The sequence below is a fragment of the Haliaeetus leucocephalus genome, unplaced genomic scaffold, assembly GCF_000737465.1.
Source record: "Haliaeetus leucocephalus isolate CR32 unplaced genomic scaffold, Haliaeetus_leucocephalus-4.0 Scaffold752, whole genome shotgun sequence".
NCBI classification, from domain to species: Eukaryota; Metazoa; Chordata; class Aves; order Accipitriformes; family Accipitridae; genus Haliaeetus; species Haliaeetus leucocephalus.
This window is the reverse complement of record NW_010973188.1, coordinates 1,337,398-1,356,011: the sequence shown is the minus strand read 5'-3', so window position 1 is coordinate 1,356,011 and position 18,614 is coordinate 1,337,398. Positions and strand designations below refer to the sequence as shown.

The 18,614-nt window shown below is 36.8% G+C and overlaps 1 protein-coding gene across 1 annotated transcript in view; it reads left to right on the top strand.

The window, feature by feature from the left end:
* Nucleotides 1–18,614, top strand: part of ZFAND3 (zinc finger, AN1-type domain 3) — a 144,866-nt gene that overhangs the window by 39,325 nt on the left and 86,927 nt on the right. The window contains exon 3 of the mRNA XM_010581137.1: nt 166–192. Within this exon, the coding sequence (XP_010579439.1) occupies nt 166–192 (27 nt within the window). The remainder of the gene's footprint in view (nt 1–165; nt 193–18,614) is intronic.

The window sequence follows — 18,614 nt, the reverse complement described above, 5'->3', positions numbered from 1 at the left end:
CACTATTCCGGGCACTCCAAAGATATGATATGAAAAAAGTTCCTATTGTTTCTCTTTTAATAAGGCGAGTTATTAATTCAAATGGATTGAAGCAGATTTGTATATGAGGGAAAATTGGGAATTATTATTTCTCTTGACCGTCATTTCCTTTCTCTTTTATTTTAGAAAAAAGAAATCCGCACAACGAAAAAGGTTAGTAACTTTGTTAAATGCCTGGGTTTTTTTTCAGAGGGAAGGGATAGAATCCAGTCTTCCTATTTTATTAAAAATTAATTTCAGACACACACAGCAGCAAAGCCCCTTAGATTTGTGTAAGCATTACCTTTTTATATAGATCAGGGGAGAAGGGCAGCAAGTCAGCAAGAGATGAAAACATTGTTGGGTTTACATTGCAATATGAGTTACTACGTGGAACCTTCCTATCTTTACTGTTTTTTCAGACTTTCTGAACTATGTACAAGTATGTAAGTACATGATCCTGAGCTCTTCTTTCCTTCTGCGCTTCCTCTCTTCCCCATCCCCTGGGAAAAATGGTCATAGTTTGATGTCTGTGATGTTAACTGGCACAGAAATGGAGCAAAGGGCAATGGTCAGGGGCTGTCAGTTTGCGTTCTTATTTGACCAAGTGCTTGTGATTTCTCAATTTCTTATCAAGATAAATTCACTGAATTTTCACTCCCATTTGTCCAAAGATGAAACAAACAGCAAAAGCAACCAGATTATGTAGCAGGGAGACTGGAATTCCTTGTTTTGGCTATTTTTGTATATTTTCTTATATTAAACATGGAAATACTTTTCACAGGTTATTGTAAAGATTTAAGTTGTTCAACTTTCTATGGCAAGAGTGAGTTGGATACTGCACAGCTAAATGCAACCCTTTGCCTAGAATTGCCCAGTGTTTTGACCTAGATCTAGAAGGTTTACTAAGCTCTTTTGTACAACCACAAATCTGCTGTTCATTTGCCGCAGACTAGTTTTTGGTTTGCACGTAAAGTTTTATAAATACTGGAGAGGAGCTTGAAGTTAGCTATCCTTTTCGGCCCTCTGCCTTCTCTTCACCCCATCTGTCTGTTCCAAGAAGGAATACCTGACTTGTTTTATTTAAGCCCTGTAGAAGCAGCAGACTCTGAAATGTTCAAGAGCCTCTCCGAAATAATTTCAAGTTAATTGTACTTCTGCAAAGTTCTTTACCACATTCTGTCTCCAATTCAGTGCTGACCATGTGCTATCAATGCCTCAGAGTCTCCAGATACAGTGCAAGTATAATCCTACATATTAAATTGCTTCAAATAAATTTGCTTTTCAGATGGTTAAGGCATAGTTGCTTCAGACTTCTTGTACATCTAGAATACAAATGCAATAAAGAGTGGGGGGGGTTTAAATCAGAATATAGGCTGGTAAGTGAAAAAAATGCAAATTATGTCCAGAGTATCTCCCTTAGTGACACCACATCTTTTGCTAATACTGCAACCTCTCTTCTTTCAGTATGGTAAACTGCTAAGCCTGAATGATTAAAATACAGGACAGTGATGAGTGAAGTTTTTCAAAAGTACTCTTTATTAATCTATCTTTGCTTCCATTAGGTTTATAGCAGTTTTAATATCGACTTCAGATAGGGACATTGTTTGAGTACTTTGTAAAATTGGCTTTTCAAAAGTAGGCTCTTTCAGGCAGGAATTCTACACTCATTCATGAAAACAACACCTGGTACCTCAAGAACTCAATTTTAATTGGAACCTCTGGGAACAGTCACAGAACAAACTATTACAGAGTAAGAACAAATATTTAAGTACAGAAAATGGTAAAACTAGTCTTTCTACTTAAATCACACCAAAAAATGCACTCTACCTTTAATCCATTGGATTGTGAGTCTAGAAAGTTTAATTTGTGTTGTGGTGCTATCAGCATTGGAAAAAGGGGTGCAGGAAGTAGATTTCAGCTTGTTCAGTAGTATGTGAAGCTGAAGGTAAGTGCAGCACTGGATGGTTTGGTGGAGAGATACACTTGGAAAACTGGAAGAAGATAAAATGATGATTAGGGTATTCATGGATTTGTGAATCAATTTCATAGCCCTTCTGTCTGAAGATGTAATTGAAACTTCTGGAGGTGGGTGTCCATCCCTTAATCCAGCTATGCAATATTCATGTCTATGAAGCGCTAGATCAGCATCACCTAATTTGAGAAAATACTTCAACCAAATAGTCCAAGAATTCTCTGAGTTTTAGGGGCCTCGACTCTTAGTTCAGTTTTATTTTTAGTTTGAAATCAAACACATTTTTTTACATACCGGTATCTTGATGAGTAAAAACTATAGATTTTTAATCTCCATCTATCAAGTAGGATATCAGTATTGCTGGAACCACATATATGTTTTAAATACATATACTTAGCTCTGTGCGAGATTATGAAATTTTGTAACTTCAATAGTACCTTTTATTCTCCTGAATTGGAAAGATCTGACTGGGGCGGGGGGAGACACTAATCTTCAGATTATTCCCTATTCTTTCTATTTCCTGAACTAACTCAGATGTCTGACTGTAGAGTTATTTCATGTTTTTTTGCATCTTAACCCTTCTGCTGATCTTTATTTTGTCATGCCTGTTTTCGGAGCTTACAAAATTGGGGGTTTTGTGTGACTCAGAGTCACTTGAATAGCACAATTTCCTCTTCTCAGTCTTTGTAAATCCTGGGAGCTATTTAGAGTGCTGCCTTGTCTGGCAGTAATAACACCTACTGTAAGCATGAGCTGGCAAAAATTGGTGTTCCTGCCTAAATAGATTTTGCTGTTAATCAACTGCTAACTTGATCCTCAGTCAAGCTTTCAGCTTGCTTAGTGGAAATCTTTTCAACAGGTGCATCTTGCATGTTGCTAGTTCAAATTCTGTCATCTTTGCTGTATCATGTTGTATGATAAATTATGCTTCATTCAGCCCTTCTCTTCTTCATAAAGTTTTCATTCCTAAATGAATGATTAATAGTCTGTTAGGTTTGCATTTTCCATATTCTTGTAACTTCTGATGTGAATCCACCTGTTTTAGTACTTGGCTAGAAAAGCAGCAAGCATTTTCAGACGTTTGAAACCAACACTAAGTGCTAGTTTTCTTTATCTGTACACAGAATGTTTCTCTGTCAGTATGGTATTTCCTTTGTTGGCTCCTAATGGAAACTGGTGCCTCAATTTGTTGCTTCATGAGGCTAGAATTTGTTGCTGTATTCATGTCTGTCTGTATTTTGAAGTACATGGACTGCTTACTACAAGAAACAGCGCTCACTGCCTAGCACTTGAAAGTAATCAAACTTCATCTTGAACTTTTATTACACAGTCAGGCTTGCAGCTAAATAATTTTGTGGAAAATTGTATAGCTGGTTATAGTGGCAACAAAGATATTTCTAATTCTAGAGCACCTACTAATAAAGAATGATAACATTCCAGATATAAACTTAAATATTGTTTGGCATACATTTAATTTCTTTTACTCTATGCCCAAAGAATTTTTAAAACGAGAAGGCTGGTAGGGAAAAGATGTCTTAGCATAATTAGTAAACTTGAAAAGGTGACATGTATGCTAAGCTTGAGAAAGACAATCACCATGAAATGGAATTAAGAAAAAAAAATTGGATAAATTACTTTAGTTGGGCTTCACTTATTTATAAGCTTGATTTGCACTGCTGACCCCAAAGACATTTACTCTATTAGTATGCATTATTCTGTGGCTTTAAAAAATGTAAAGATCTAAGTAATAGCTCTGTTTGGGCTGTTAGAACAGGGCAATATTTTGTGAAAGGATTTGGAAAGGATTTATATGTTTTTAGTTTTCTGCTTTTCCCCTAACTTGTCTTAAAGTTTTGGAGGGGAAATACAAATTAATAGAAAATGAGTTTATTCAAGTATAGTTGTATTATCTAAGCTTAGGATTAAGTGTTTTACTTCTGTCAAAAATAGTACCATCAACCAAATTATCCAGCATATTCATGCTATGTGTTTCTAGTACTCAATATATACAGGAGAATTGGAAATATGGGAGAGGAGGATACCTCAAGCTTTCTAGACTTGCTGGAGTTTTAAGAGTTAAATGGAGATCACATTTTGAGTGAAGTTAGTATAATGTTACTTGAGAGGTCCTCTTTTTTCTCTGTCTATGCTATCATGGCATGGAAGTTGTGGAGTACAGGGCTCCTATGTTGCTTTGTGGCAATACTGATAGGATTTTGCTATGCGTTATATAGAAAGGCGTTAAAGATGCTGTATGGAAGACACAACCCTCATCTGCCTGGGACCTGGCTGTGTGAAGGCATTGTGTATGCAGCAGTGCAACGTAGGTTGTCAATAGGGCCAATGGCTCAGCTGCTGGTTCGATTTGCTCCATTATTTTCTCCTTTTTCCTCCTCCTTCATCTTCCCCCATATAAAATAGTGGGAAGGGGCAAGCACTGATGGAAGACAGAACCATGAAGTATTTCTATTTCTGTGCAATCGTTAGTGGAAGAGAGAGAATTTCTTTCACAGCTGGCACTCAAATGTTGTGTATTGAGGTAGGACAGTTTTTTTTCTTTTTCTCTTTTCTTCTTTCTGGCTACTACTAACTTCAAGTGAGTAGGGCTTTTTGCAGTCACATTTGAAAGTATCTTTTCATCACAGTTTAGGAAAATCGAATGCCTTTTAATTAAGAACTTTAAAATTTTACCATCAATCAATCCTACCAGCAGACTACCCTGTAGGGTATTAGTGGCTGTTTCATTGGATTGCATCTCGCTAAGTTTGCAGTCTAGTAGTCTGGGGTTCATTTATTAAAAATATAAATTGCGCTCAAACAAAAATATAACCTCTTCTCAGTACTGGCTAGCTGAAGAGACTGCCAAATAGTCTTAATTTAATTTTTTTCTTTGTCTTTAAAAGACATCACTGTTATTTTCCATGTGTTTTCTTTTTCTTATCTCAGGGGATTGCCAGTCCCATTGTACAGATTGATCTAAAAGCAAAGAAAAGAGCTCAGCCCTTTTTTTTCCTCAGACTTGCATTTTTAGTTTTTCATAGCTCTGTTTTCTAGTATGTTTTCTTCTTTATGGTAAAGCCAATTTCTTTGTTTTGTTAATATTTTGTTCACCTTCTAACTTGTAACCTTTCCAAGTGACTCGTTGAAACACTAGCTGTAATTTAGTCCCTTGTGTATAGATTCTCTGATGATGTAAAAAAAATGTGTAGAAATATTACTTAATTGCCATGATGTTTGCACATTGCCAGCATGAAAGCAGAGTTACCTATTTAGAATGTGCAACCCACAGGTTTAATTTATTAAACTTTCCTGTAACTCCATTCTCCTATAAATGTGTGCATAAGATAGGAGAAGGGATGTTTTTCTTTTTTTACCATTTAGCAATTTGCTTGAGTTATAGAAAAGTCTGTGCTCTGTTTTGTGTATTCGCTCGTTTGGAAACCTTTATAGAGACACTAGTGATTTGTTCCTTAGCCTCCCTGTGGAGTTTGTTCCATATTACAATCTAATTCCATGTCCGTGTCGTGCACTCCTGAGCTGTTAATTTGTACATTTCAATGCAGTTTGTTTCATGGTGTTTTTGTAATCCAAACTGAATGTAATGAGCTATGTGCTTTGGGGACCCAGCCTTGCCTTGCCAATTAGAACAAGTGGTTACTGAGAGAGAGCATGTTTTAAATAAAACATGGCACCTCTGCGTGGGACCACCAGCCTTTGGGGAATAAAAGAGGATATTTAACTCTTTCTCTCTGAGAAGAGTGGTCAGTATCAGTTTAGAAACATTCATCTCATTCCTTTGAGAAGTATGATGCAGATTCATGTTTCATCTTGCAAATAAAATTTAGTTTGTCATTGGAGATGTGTTATGCAGTACTGCCTGTGGAGTATTTAGGAATGCACAAGGATAGCTGTCAAGTTGACTACATGTTTTCTAGGATTCTAATCGCTAATGCCACATGAAAATTGTACAGGACTAACAGCTAACCTTTCCCTTTCCCCTTGTACTGCTACCCAAGAAGCTGAGGTAGGACAGGAAGAGTGCCAGGTAGTAAAAGAGCTCGTTTCAAAATGTATTTTAGAAGGGAAGGAATCTAGAAGCAACACCTACTAAATAAGAGTACTAAGTTTATGTGCTAGGTGACCATGAGGAAGGGCTCATTGTTGTTCTACTGTTTCAAGGTAACTGGGAAAAGGGTATCTCTATGACCATCAGTATTTGTGATTTTTGCAGAAATTATCTAGCATTCTACTGGTCTTTACACTAACTAAACTCCCTGGTGAACTCAAGCAAGAAACAACAATGATTTTAGAAGTTAACTCTACTTTGCCGTTCTTTCTTGCATTCCAGCCCCAATGTTTCCTTTCCTCCCTCTTCACTCTAACTTGCATGTTCTACATGCTTGTGCATCTTCAATGGGAAGAAGTTACTGTCCACCAACAACCTTCAGCTAAGGACACTGAGAAGGAGTTTAGGTGAACAGTCATGGCGATTGACTAACAACATTTCAACAGCCCTTGCATACACAAGCAAGGCAAGACCAAGAAAAATCTCCCTTGTGAAAACTTCTTAGCTCAGCAGATAGGTGTAAGGGAAGTATAACTCTTTGCTAAGGTGGTTTAAGCTGTTAGGTAAGCAGGTGTACAGGAAAAACATGGTCTGGATTATAGAACAAAATGTTAACTGATGACTTTTCAATTGTCTATCCATTTTATATGAAAGGAATGTGATCTAGCAGCTAGACAGCTAGCTAGGAACTTGAGACCTGATTTCCTTCTCACAGTCAACAAGTATTTCTTTGTGATACTAGACAAGTCACTTTTTTTTGTCTTCTACTCCTGTTCCTCGTTAGTTACTGAGAGATGATAATATTTTCCTGCTTCACTGGAATGTTTGTGAAGATAAAATATGTATGATGTTCAGGACAGTAACAGTGGTCATCTAAGGAGATAAATTGAGAGCCCTATCTTGGGAAACAAAAGGTTATTTTGAGGAACAATATCTGTATTTTCCTTTTCCAAATCAGCTTGAAGTAAGCATGCCATTAGCACATATTAGATTAAAATACAAATTGGATGTCTTCAAAGTCAGTCAAGGCCCTCAGGCTGAGTAAATTGCCCAAACTCTGGGATAGAAGCTTGATCCTTTGGTTGTATGTAATGCAGATTCACCCACCACCCTCACCCCCCCACCTCACCCCCTAACTCTACCATAGTGTTAGTGATAGTGCAGGAAACTAGTGTAACAATTAGTGTCAGATCTTATGGAGGAGGAAGGCAATTTTATTTCACAAAACCTGTAATTAAGTTGATTGTGTCTATTTATGCTTTCACACCCATATACTCACAAGCCCCAAGATGCATGTCCAAGTAGTCTGGCCAAGATCACCTGTGTGTGACATGGAGAGCAAGGAGTTCTGTCTTTTGAGCCCTTACTATCACAAGAAGCTGATTTTGGACTTGCGTTTTATACGCTTGAGGAATGGATGCTGTGAGGGACCTTCTCCTTATTTATATTGTCTTGGCCCTCATAGGTCTTGGGCAAAATTCTGGAATTTCAGTTCTCTTCTTTCCCATATGTGGTTATTCTACCATTGTAGTTCTTTTCTTCATCTTCTTGACGCTTTGTCATTAGTCCAGCTTGTTTCTCGTCTTAATTTGAATGAAATCACATTGCACTGTTGCAATTAATGCATACCATTTCTTTTAACCCTTTTAATGCTTTTTCTTGTGGAGCCTGCAAACATTCCAGTCATTGTTAACTCATACCAGTCTTCATATATCTATTACAAATCTTCTATGTTCTCACAGAGTTAGTCACCAGAGGGCAAACTGCTCATGGAGATTTAGTCAATACAACTCTAACTTTGCACTTTTTAAAAAACAAACAAACAAAAAACCCAAACAAACCCACAACATTGTCTATAAATGAGTTTACATGTAGTATTATTAGATGGAAAGTGAAAAGTATAATGACTCTTCTTTGGAGATATAGAAGTATTTTAAGTTGAATGAGGGGGGGATTTTTAAAAGTTAACATTCAAACTGTTGGACTAATTTGCAAACTTTGGGGAAAAACCCCAACCCTTTAGATAAAATTTTTTCTTGTGATCACATGAAAATATCATCTATTAGTGAGGGAGAGTAATAGTAGGTTAAAATAGTTTCCAGAAGGAATCTGGCTTCAACCTTAATTGCGAGTAGATGAATCTCCATAACGGGGGTGGGGAAGAAAAATAATCTTGTGCTGGATATCTCTAAGCCTGCAGGACTGTACATAAGGCCTTCCTTGAAAAGGTACCCGAAATAACTGCATCTCTAGTAGCTGAACAAGTAAGATTTTGTTCCTTTCCTTTGCAGAAAGCATGGACTGTTGACTGAATCTGGCACTAAAGATTTAGGAAATGACAAGGCAGGTTATGGTGCCATAATAATCAATCCAATATCTGTCTATGCATTATAACTGTCTTTTAATCATGCTGAAAGGATCACAGAGTACAAGAAAGCATAAGATTACTGGCTTAATCTCCTGGTTAAAATCATAGGTCATTAAATACTATCTAGGTAAGCTCTGTTTGCTGAAAATGTCTCCTTTAAGCAGCTACTCTGTCCTGATGTGAAGACACTGGGGTTTCTGTATGTACCACGGGCGCTAGTATTTCTCATTAATAACCCCCCTCACTATTAAGTAAGAAATAGGGTACACATTTTTAATTGCAGCACTATAGGGATGTTTCCACAGAATTGTACTCTCATTTATTGTACTGAATAGGAAGCAGTGTAAGACATTCTGTCATGCCCTCTGTCTTCTTACTACAACATTTGCACGTTGACCTGAATGGAGAATAATTATTTTCTTTATAGAATTTCTTTAGAGAACTAATTAGCTCCCTGGTGCTTCAAGAAAGTAAGTAATTTACCATCTTGACATTTCTGTGATTCGAGGTGGTGATGTTCTTCACTATACATAGATAAGAATCTAAAGCACAAATGTCAAACATTCGCAGCTAGTGGATATCAACTTTGACAAGCCTTGGAACTGTAGCCCTTTCTTAATCTCCCTCCCCTAAAGCATATAATTTTATGATGCTTTAAACATTGAAAGTACAGATCTCCCTACCAGTTCCCTACTTGGAACTGCAAGAGCATTGAATGCTTCTGCTAGTGGGGTCCCAAGAATACCTATTTGAACATCCTGAAAATATGTGTAGGAGGAATTTACAGAAGTCATGCAGGAATTCTGTGGCAAAGACAATGGGTAGAATTTACTTCTTTCTGATTTCTCTTCAAAATTTTCCTGGGCGTTAAAACGAAGTCAGGAGTCTAGGAGAAAGCTTTGCTTTCTATAAAATTCTGATTTCATGTTTTGAACTTCTTTCATTCTATCCAGTAAGCAAGTTAAGGGTCCTCTAAAAGAGAAGTTCTGTGGTTGTTCGCATGCACTATAAAAAGAATTTAAAATTAAAGAGATCAGATCACAAGTGCAAAAAAAATTATTAGTTCAGACACTTCCTGATTTCAGACTGCTTGACGTTTCAAGCTTAGTGTAGGATTTTGCCATCCTGTAATGCTATCCCCCATCCTTCTGGTATAAATAAATTCAGTTATGTGGGACTGTGACTCTTAGTGGGTCAAAGCATTTGGAAACCATGAGCCAGGAGTGTTGATTCTGAGCTGCTGGGCTGCAGTCAGGTCACAAGGTGGACCCAAATGCTCTGTCTCACTTGTGATCAGAAGTGCTGAAGCTGTACGAGCAGTCTAGTGGTAGTCTTCTATAGAGTCCACCTTCTGAGATTGTAAAAGTAGCTCTAGTAATGGTCTTCGAAGCATAATGCAAGATTTTTCTCTCTCTTTTGCATTAAGACTTGTCATGGGCCAAATTTGGAGGGAGGCCTTGGTTTGTGTATTTTTAACTACTAATGTTACCCACAGCATAGCTGTTTCTTACTTGGATAAGTGAACACATAAAGTTCATGTTGAACAAGGTTAATGAACTTAGTGTATAAGGAGGAAACCTTGGAGCTTTCTAAACTTTGTTTTGTGTTTATGTACATTTATATACATTAGTAGTTCAGAAAAACTGGTAACAGTTTTATTTGATCTCAGTTCCTAAATAACAGGAGCTTTTATATTTTGGGATTGGGGCATTTCTGCCTAGCTCTGTAGTAAAGGTCCCATGTAAATGGAGAGCAAGTTATGAACAGGCAATAAATGTATTGGGGGGCTGTAAGCATTAGAAATCACCAAAAGTAAACTTGTGCATCTCAAATACTTTGGGATTGCTCAAAGTGGACTTGGTATTTACTTGCTTCCAGTTAAATTCTCTTTATCTGAGGTGAAAGTTGTTTGCAGTGAGCTAAATCAGCAAAAAAAGATGCATTTCTTAATTGGTAATTGTATAAGTTACAGGCTTTGCTCTCTTAACCAAAGATGGTGGATTTTTGCCTCCTTTTTTTTGCTTCAGAGTAGGGAAAAAAAAAGCCTCCAACACTTTAGATGGTGTCTGTGGAGGTAATTACTAGAGTCTGGCTCATTTCTAGGCTGATAATGAAATAAGTTGTGCTATCTACCATTGTGCTTTAGTGATGTTTAGTACAGTACAGTGTTAGTGCTTTTAATAGACAGGCTTTCATTCACCTCTGTTGACATGTCCTGCCCTGCAATGTGTGAGGAAACAGAAAGCTGATCCCAGTGTAGGTGAGTGCACTCTTTCACAATGACATTTTCTGTGCTTCAGCAAAGTCAGTGCATCACTTCAAGTCCTCAGCGGAACTGCTGTCTGCTGAAGAGCTTTGAGCAGCAATTTAAAAGCTAGATTTTGGCAATGCTGGCTTTTTTTGTTGTTGTTTTTGTTTTTAAATGAGACTCACTAGTATCTAGAGAAAACTGTGATAGATGTAAGTAATCCTAGAAATGCAGAAGCCTATGATGGGTGTTGACATCTACTCAGTAGACAAAGGTAAGTTCGTGTTTAGAAATACCTCAAATATTAGTCTTTATTTTGCACCATTTCTGTTGGTGTCTATAATTATTATTTTTAAAGAGTTAAAATTATTGCATAACTGGAAACTTTTAAATTTTTTTTGTCAGTTGTTTTGATAGTCACTACATGAAAATCATAGCTGATGCGTGACTGCTACTAGTCAGAGGTGATTGGATGGGTTCCAATATGAATAAATTTTTTTTTTAATTGGGCTTTTGGTTCTATGAACAACTGAACTGAAAAAAAGAGTGTCTCTGAAGCCAAAATCAAGATGGCTGGCAATATTCTCCAAATCAATATATCTGGTAGCTGTGGACAGCAGTAGGTCTCCAGTGCATTTCAGTCGCCCCCCCCCCCCCCCTTTTTTTTTTTTCCCCTCCTCTCTGCTTTCAAAGAAGGGGTCTTGGTGTGCCTCAGTTGGGGGAAAACATATAGGAATATTCATCAAACAGGTTTAGAAATGCAGAGTGCTGGAAACCTTTGTAACAGAACCTGTTTTTCTTGGTGGTAACTAAAAGAGCTTTTCTGATGTAAAGGTCAGGTTTCATGTATTTGTTCCCACTTGAGCTCTTTTTGACAGAATGAAAGCTATTTTGCTCTTGATTTATAAGATATTTACTGTGAGTTACTACTGCATAAACATCTGACATTGTGAGCAACTCTGTGTTCTGCTGACCATGCCCTAGTAGATGGTGAAAGGAATTTTAAGATATTTATTGGGGCCTTTTCTGTATGTACTGTAGCAAAGGACAAAATGTCCATTTACAGGAGAGTAGAAGTAATTGTTTTGTTTTTAACTTGAAACCGTTTTCTCTTCCACACAGCAAGCTGCAATAAGTAACTCCCTGTAGAGAGAGAATGAATAGTCAGTTGTGACTCTTTCCATACACACACCTGAGCCTGAGAAATTAAATCGTGCCTTAACCTACAGGGAACGAAAACTTATAGCTCACTTACTTTTGGCTTCTGAAGATGTCAGTAGGACTTGAGTGTATCTCGTTTCAGAAGACTTAAAGTACTAAACCTTGTATACTATTATGGCAGCTTGTTCTAGATTTAAGCATACCAAGTTATTCAAATGAGAGTCTAGCTGCTTTAAAAAAAAAAAAAAGCAGATAATCTTATTGGTGTGATGACACATAATTTACATAAATGCAAGTTGAAGATGATTTCTGTGAAGAACAAGAACAGTTTGTAACCCCTTTTTGTACTCTAGTAAAATTGACCAGAATCAATTTCATGGGTTTTATAAAGGTTTAGTTAAAAAGAAAACTTTGAAACCATTCTAGAGGTTTCAAAATTTGAAACAGATTTTTAATATATTTACCCATATAAATGTGTGTGAGGGTGGCATTTCAAGCGTGTGTTATCAGGTAGAAGTCTTGCATCTTCTTAGACTATGCTTGAGTAATGCCAGATTAAATGCTCTTGTCTGCATAGGTTTTTAAATATTCTTCTTCAGTGTGTAGAAAAATACTGAAGTTCTTTATCAGTTTCTTTTCCCTATGGTGGTATTCCATGACAGTCAGGAATAAAATAAAGATCTCTTAATCTGGACCACATTTCTTGTGTGTCTACATCTTTAGTGGGGAAATAAGTTAAAAAGCTGGTATGTACACATGTACGTGAAAATTAGCTTCCTGGCCTCTGCTTTAATCTGTAAACAGGGCTGTTGGGAAGGAATATCGTGCAGGATGTGACAGTCTGAAGCAGTCATTTTTACTAACAGAAGTAGTTCCTCTAAATAAATATAAAGTATGTCTTAAACTTAAAAAAAAAAATCCAAAGCATTTGGGGTAACTTCTTATTTAACCAAGTACTCAATTTTAAATTCCTGTATTTGTAAACTTTCTATTAAATTCCAGTTTGCATTCAGATGTATTCCTAAACTATGAATAGACAAATAAGCTAGCAAACAAGAAATGTCCAACAAAACTGGACAAATACTAAGCTTAATTATTTTGTAAATGTGTGTAGATATCCTTTAGGTTTTTTAGTTAACAAAAAGAAGTGCTAACTTAATGTAAAACTGTCTTTTATTGTAAGTTAGTATGTTTAAATGTGAACAGTGACTGAGAATCAGTCTTTAAACTGCGATCACCAATTTATAAAACATTTTGGTTTAAATCAGCCTTTTGTGAAACAGGATTAGAATAACATTTACTAAATTTAAAATCTGACAGTTCTTTCAAGAGCTGCCAAGTTAGAACAAATTTCTTCCATTTCTCCTTTCCTAGAGAAATTCTAAGGAATTCAGGACCTGAAAATTGAAGAAAAGCATAAACTAGTGTGAGATTGTATTAATGAGCAGGTGAAGAAATCCTGTCTTCTGTTGTGCATTTTCCACCAGGTCTGAGGCTGAGTAGCTATAGAACCTCTGTAAGCATCTAACTGCAATGGTTGAGAAATTTTCTGTTTTCTACCCAACCTTCTTCTTTGGTTCCCCTTTCTCTGAAGGTTAAGGGTTGGGTTGGGGGAGAAGTTACAGTAGCATGACATTTACTCTGCCCAAAACATTATCCTTTCCTTTCCTGCCTTGTATTAGAAAACTCTTCCTTCCCTTTTACATTCTGTCTTATATTGCATACAGCAGAAGTCTGTACTCTAGTAAGGATGTGGGCACTTCTACAAAACACTAATTCATGCGTAACTGGGTTAGTGAAGGGAAAGTTTCCTGAGTTTAGACTGTACTGCAGATGCAAGTTGGTGGGTGGTTGAGTGAAACTAGTAGCAAATTACTGTTTGTCCTGTGCTGTTCTGGCTCTCTAGTTAAAACTTTATTTGCTAAAACCTTTCCATGGTACGATTTAGTATCATTTATTAAATAGAGGCTTAATAAGGAGTTGAATTTTGTGGTTAACTGCAACTCATTTTCTGCCCTTTGCTCAAGGGAGAGCAGGTAGGAGGCTTCCTGCCTGTTTTTTCAGTTCTACTGCTGATTAGGGAAACTGAGACTGTGAAAGTTGGCTTTTTTTCTGCTATATAAGTTTGTGCAGCAACATATTAACAATCTTTCAGTTGTGCCCTGGCCTATTAGCAGGAATATACAGTGGTTCAAGAATGAATTTGCTGAAAATTTTATGCCTCCATGACCTATTGTAGAACATTACGCTGCTGCAGTGTTACTAAGTCATTTTTCATCTCCTTTTAAATTAACGTTGACATTCTATTACTGGATTTGTTCTTGTCTTCAGATTGGAACATAAAGGAAAAAATCTTATTGCTGGAATATTAAAATTAATTGTTTGATAAGCAGTACGTTGCTTGAAGTAGAATTCTCCTAGAAAGATTATAATGTAAGATCAATCTGCTTTAGATTTGCTTTCATGTATGAAAAAGTGCTTTTGGAGCATTTAGGGCATCAGGAGAATGCAGGAGGTAAGGATGAGTTGAAATCACAGTGAGAAGGGGCAAACTGCAGAAGAGATACCCATGTTCATCCATGCTGGTATTGCAACAGATAGTAACTCTTCACAGGTCTGCCTTTAAGCATTATAATGCCTTTTCAATAACTGCCTTGTGACACTGTTTGCTATTTGGTGATGTGAATTTCATGTGATGTACAGAGAGGTGGGAAAGCTGTATGGAAATTAAATGTCAGTCCTGGTGGTTGGGTGGTTTGGTGTTTTTTGGTTTTGGGGTTTTTTTTTCTGTTTCCTTTGAAAAGAGCCTTTTTGCAAAACTGGATGCAGGTTTGGACTAGGCAGGTTTGGAGCTGGAATTTTACTAATGCTTTCACTATAGATTTTCACTCTGATTCAACTTGGGTCAACCCTAACTAGAAGGTACTGATAAGGAATTTCAGTTTGCTTGTGGAAGACAATTTGGCTTTATAATGCAGTTTCTATTTAATCCTTTATCAAAATTTCAGAATACTTCAGATGAAGCATTTGCTTTTAACTTTAGGGAAGAGGTAGATCCATAGAAATAGAGCTAGAGTGCTCAGCATAACCAGTAGGAGGTTGGGGTTGGGGAGGTGGAAGGAAATTCTTTGTTTTGCTTTTAAGATAATTTCGTCACCCTACTTGGAGACTTACAGTCCTTCAGACGAAGCTTAGGCATAAATGTAGGTGAGCTGGTATTTGACATAAGTGGTGGAGCACAGACTTCTGCCAAGAGGGATGACGTGTGCAAGGAAAACACTCAACACTTTCACAAAAAAAAGGTGAATGGCAAATAATTCACTAATTAACAGCCCTAGACAGAAGCACTCAATTTTCTGAGAGAGTTTTTAAATTGCTCATTTTAGAACCTCTTATATTCATTAGGCAAGTGATGATTTGCTTTTACTGTTTTGTATTTATTTTGTTTTTCTCCTGGTGGGATGGCCAGCAACATGTAATAGCTGAGGAAGAAGAAAACTATCTTCAGTTTGTTCTGTGGACAATTGTGTTTTTCCAGGAGTTTTTCTAGTGTCTTGCTTTCTTGTAGAGTGGCAGCAGAATCACGTAAGGCGTATGCTTAACACATTTGGTTGAAGTTAATGTCTTTTATGTTCATCTGGCTCAGATATAAAAGTAAAACCAATGTAAAGTAAATTTCAGTATTTTTGTGCTGAAACATTTTAAATTGGTGCGAACTGCTGGTTAAACTAGAGTCATACACTGGCCGGAAAGGTAGGTTGAGATATGAAAGTTAGGGTTAGAGTTAGCTTCTTTCTTCTGATCCATGTTGCTGAAATTTAGATCACGAAAGGGGTAGTTGGAAAACTTTCTGCCAAACTGAGTTGTGTGTCTCATGTGGTGGGACTGACTCTTGCTGTAATGGCATTTATGAAGAAGAAAGCTTTGGTTTGTCAGAAGCCATAAACTAGTGAAGTAGAACCAGTTTGATCACCTAGTTCATCTGCAGACAGTACAAGATTTCTGATCTACTTTTGGTGTGTGATGTGGGCTACAGAAATTGCTTTGAGGATAAAAGGCAAATAAGTTAATGGAATTGCTTCATCTTTACAAAGAGCAAAGGAAGAATGCGCATTTCCCCGATGTCTACCAAATGAGATACCAAGAGGAGTTGAAATATTTAAAATCTAAGTATTGCTCTGCAGGAAAATAGCCTTTTTTCCTCTATTTTCATGTCAAACACCATGGTATTTTTGCACTTGAGCTAGATTTGGTCCTAGATGCTTTTAGAGCGTTTGTAAAAGAAAAACATTAGGTTTATGCATATGTTACCTTACCAAAAAAAGTTCAAGACATGAGTGTGAGCTTTCTAGGGTTAAAATAAGTGAGGGTAACACTGATTTTTACTTATTTACTTATTTTTAAAATCTTCCTCCTTCCTTTTGAGAAGTGTGACCTTCACGGGATGTTGTGTATAGCTTGGCCCCCAATAGACTTAAAGAATCTGAGGCACATAACCTTGCTTCGGAGCTGCCTTTTTTCAAGTATTCTTACAGCGCTGTCAGTCTAACTTAGCTTTTTCTGACTTGGCCTCATAGGCTACAGCTCCTGCCTTAAGCAGACCATACTCGTGTTTGGTCCCAACTCAGGATGGATCATTATTATTTTTATTTTTAAGATTTGTATGAAATTTCAAATTGTTCACTTTGATTTACAGAAATACATAGAAGAAAATGGGGGTTCTGTTTGAAGAAAAAACTTCATTAAATGAGGAACCGAGTTTTGGATCCATGTGTTCCAGGTGGCAATGGTTTGTGCTGTCAGGTCTACAGGTGTCTGCTGGAAACAGTTCCCTTATACTAGGCAGTTCTTTGTCATGTCCCTGTGCCCGCACTTTTTTGTTGTTGTTTTCTGGTTTGATTCAGAAGACGAGTGATAGATACATATCTGTCAGTGTGATAATACCTAGGAGAATGCAGTACAAGAAGGTTAAAGGAGAGCATATGTATCTCTGATAGCTTTCCAAGAAGCAGTTTTAATCCCTAGGGTGTGATACATTGCCTATCTTGTGTGATAAGTGGTTAAGTGTTCCTTACAAATCAGGCATCCTGTGGAAACCTTTTTAAATTCTTGAAATCAAACCCACAGTGTTCAAGAATTGTAAAACCAGTATTATGAAGCTTCTCTAAGAAGCAGATGTGCATTAAAATGTTAAGCGGCATGCTCCTAGTATTTTTCACTGAGGAAAAAATAAAGAGAAACATTAACAGTTTTTATACTTTGTTAATGTGGCAAGTCATTTGTGATAATGCTTCCCCTTCCCCCGTTGTCGTCTTCTGTGTAAGTATATATGGTAAATGTGAGCTACATTTTTGAAGGCGTTTTCTGTATCTGTGCTGTCTGGTGTTTAAACTGATTGGACCTTTTCTTATAATGAGGTTTCAAAACCGTTTTATTTTCTGATCAAGGCTTTCAGATATGTTCATGCTTGAAATGTACTGGGCTATGAGTAGAGTAAATGTTTTTCCTATATGTATGCTTGCTACTTTTCCAAAGGAACTGAAAATTAATCTTAACTCTAACCTAGCAATATTGTATGTGTGTGATATTGGACTCTTCCATGATTAAAAATTTAGGGTAAGGTTAAGTTACTAGGTACTGAGAGACAAATTGTGAAAGGTGCAGTAGCTAACTTGAAGAGAATCTGTAGAGAAACTACGCTCACTTTTGAAAATTTTGAATATTTAATTTTTTCTTTTTGTTCAGTAGCTTGTATCAGGCTCCCTGATACAGTTGGGGGAATCACAGCTGTAGCTTCTTTTCTGCCAGTAACCAGTGAAGTGGATATGCAGAGCTCCAACTGTAGGGCAGAAGAGATGAGAAAACTGTGTAAAATAAAGAGAAAAGTTTGAGAATTCATGTTGAATCTTAGGATTCAATCTTAACAAAACATCTTAATTAAAAATCTGAGTTGCTGTTTATTTACAGTATGCCAGTATGTCACACCACTCCTGTCAAATTTCTTGAAAGCACTAAACAATAGTGCTTCACTCACTTATGTAGGGTTGGCAGCTGGGTTGGAAAATCACACTATTCTTTTGGAACCCATCAAATCTATTCAGTAATTAGTAAATTTAAAAATAATTGAGTCTGCATGAGTTGGTGGTACCATGTGATAGCACTGGTGGGTGATGAAAACTTATTAGCAAGCCTGAAAAAATTCTTTACTCCCTATTGCTCTAGTCACCATAATAAATCTTCTAGATACTCTTCAGTAAAAACAACAATAAAAACTGGATGCTAATTTCAGTTTCATTTTACAATGACAACGGTGGTTATGGAATTTTGTTGTGTGGATTTTCTACTACTTAGGCAATTGGCTTTGTAATTTCTGTGTGCTTCAGTCAAAAATAGAGCTGTGTGCTGTACAGATAAAAGTGATGATTCACAGTCTAAGCTCAAGTGTGATAGCAAGGACATTGGCAGTGCACTGGCGAGGCAGAGGCCGCTGGTAGGAAGAAGACATAGGCAGGGTTCTTGTAGTGGGAGAAGTCCTGTATTTCTTGAAATTCTTCGTTCCATGTCAGTGGCAAAAACTTCCATGCGTAATAAAATTATGAATGTTGCATTTTGAGTTGAATTTTTAAAGATTTTTATATTTTATTTTTTTTAAATTAGTATATTTGAATAACTAATGGATCAAAGCTACATTTGCATTTTTAGTGGAAAATATTCGTATAAGAAATTTTTGCCTAGCTCTTGTCTGCTGTGGAACATAAGTAACTGAATTATGTTTCGG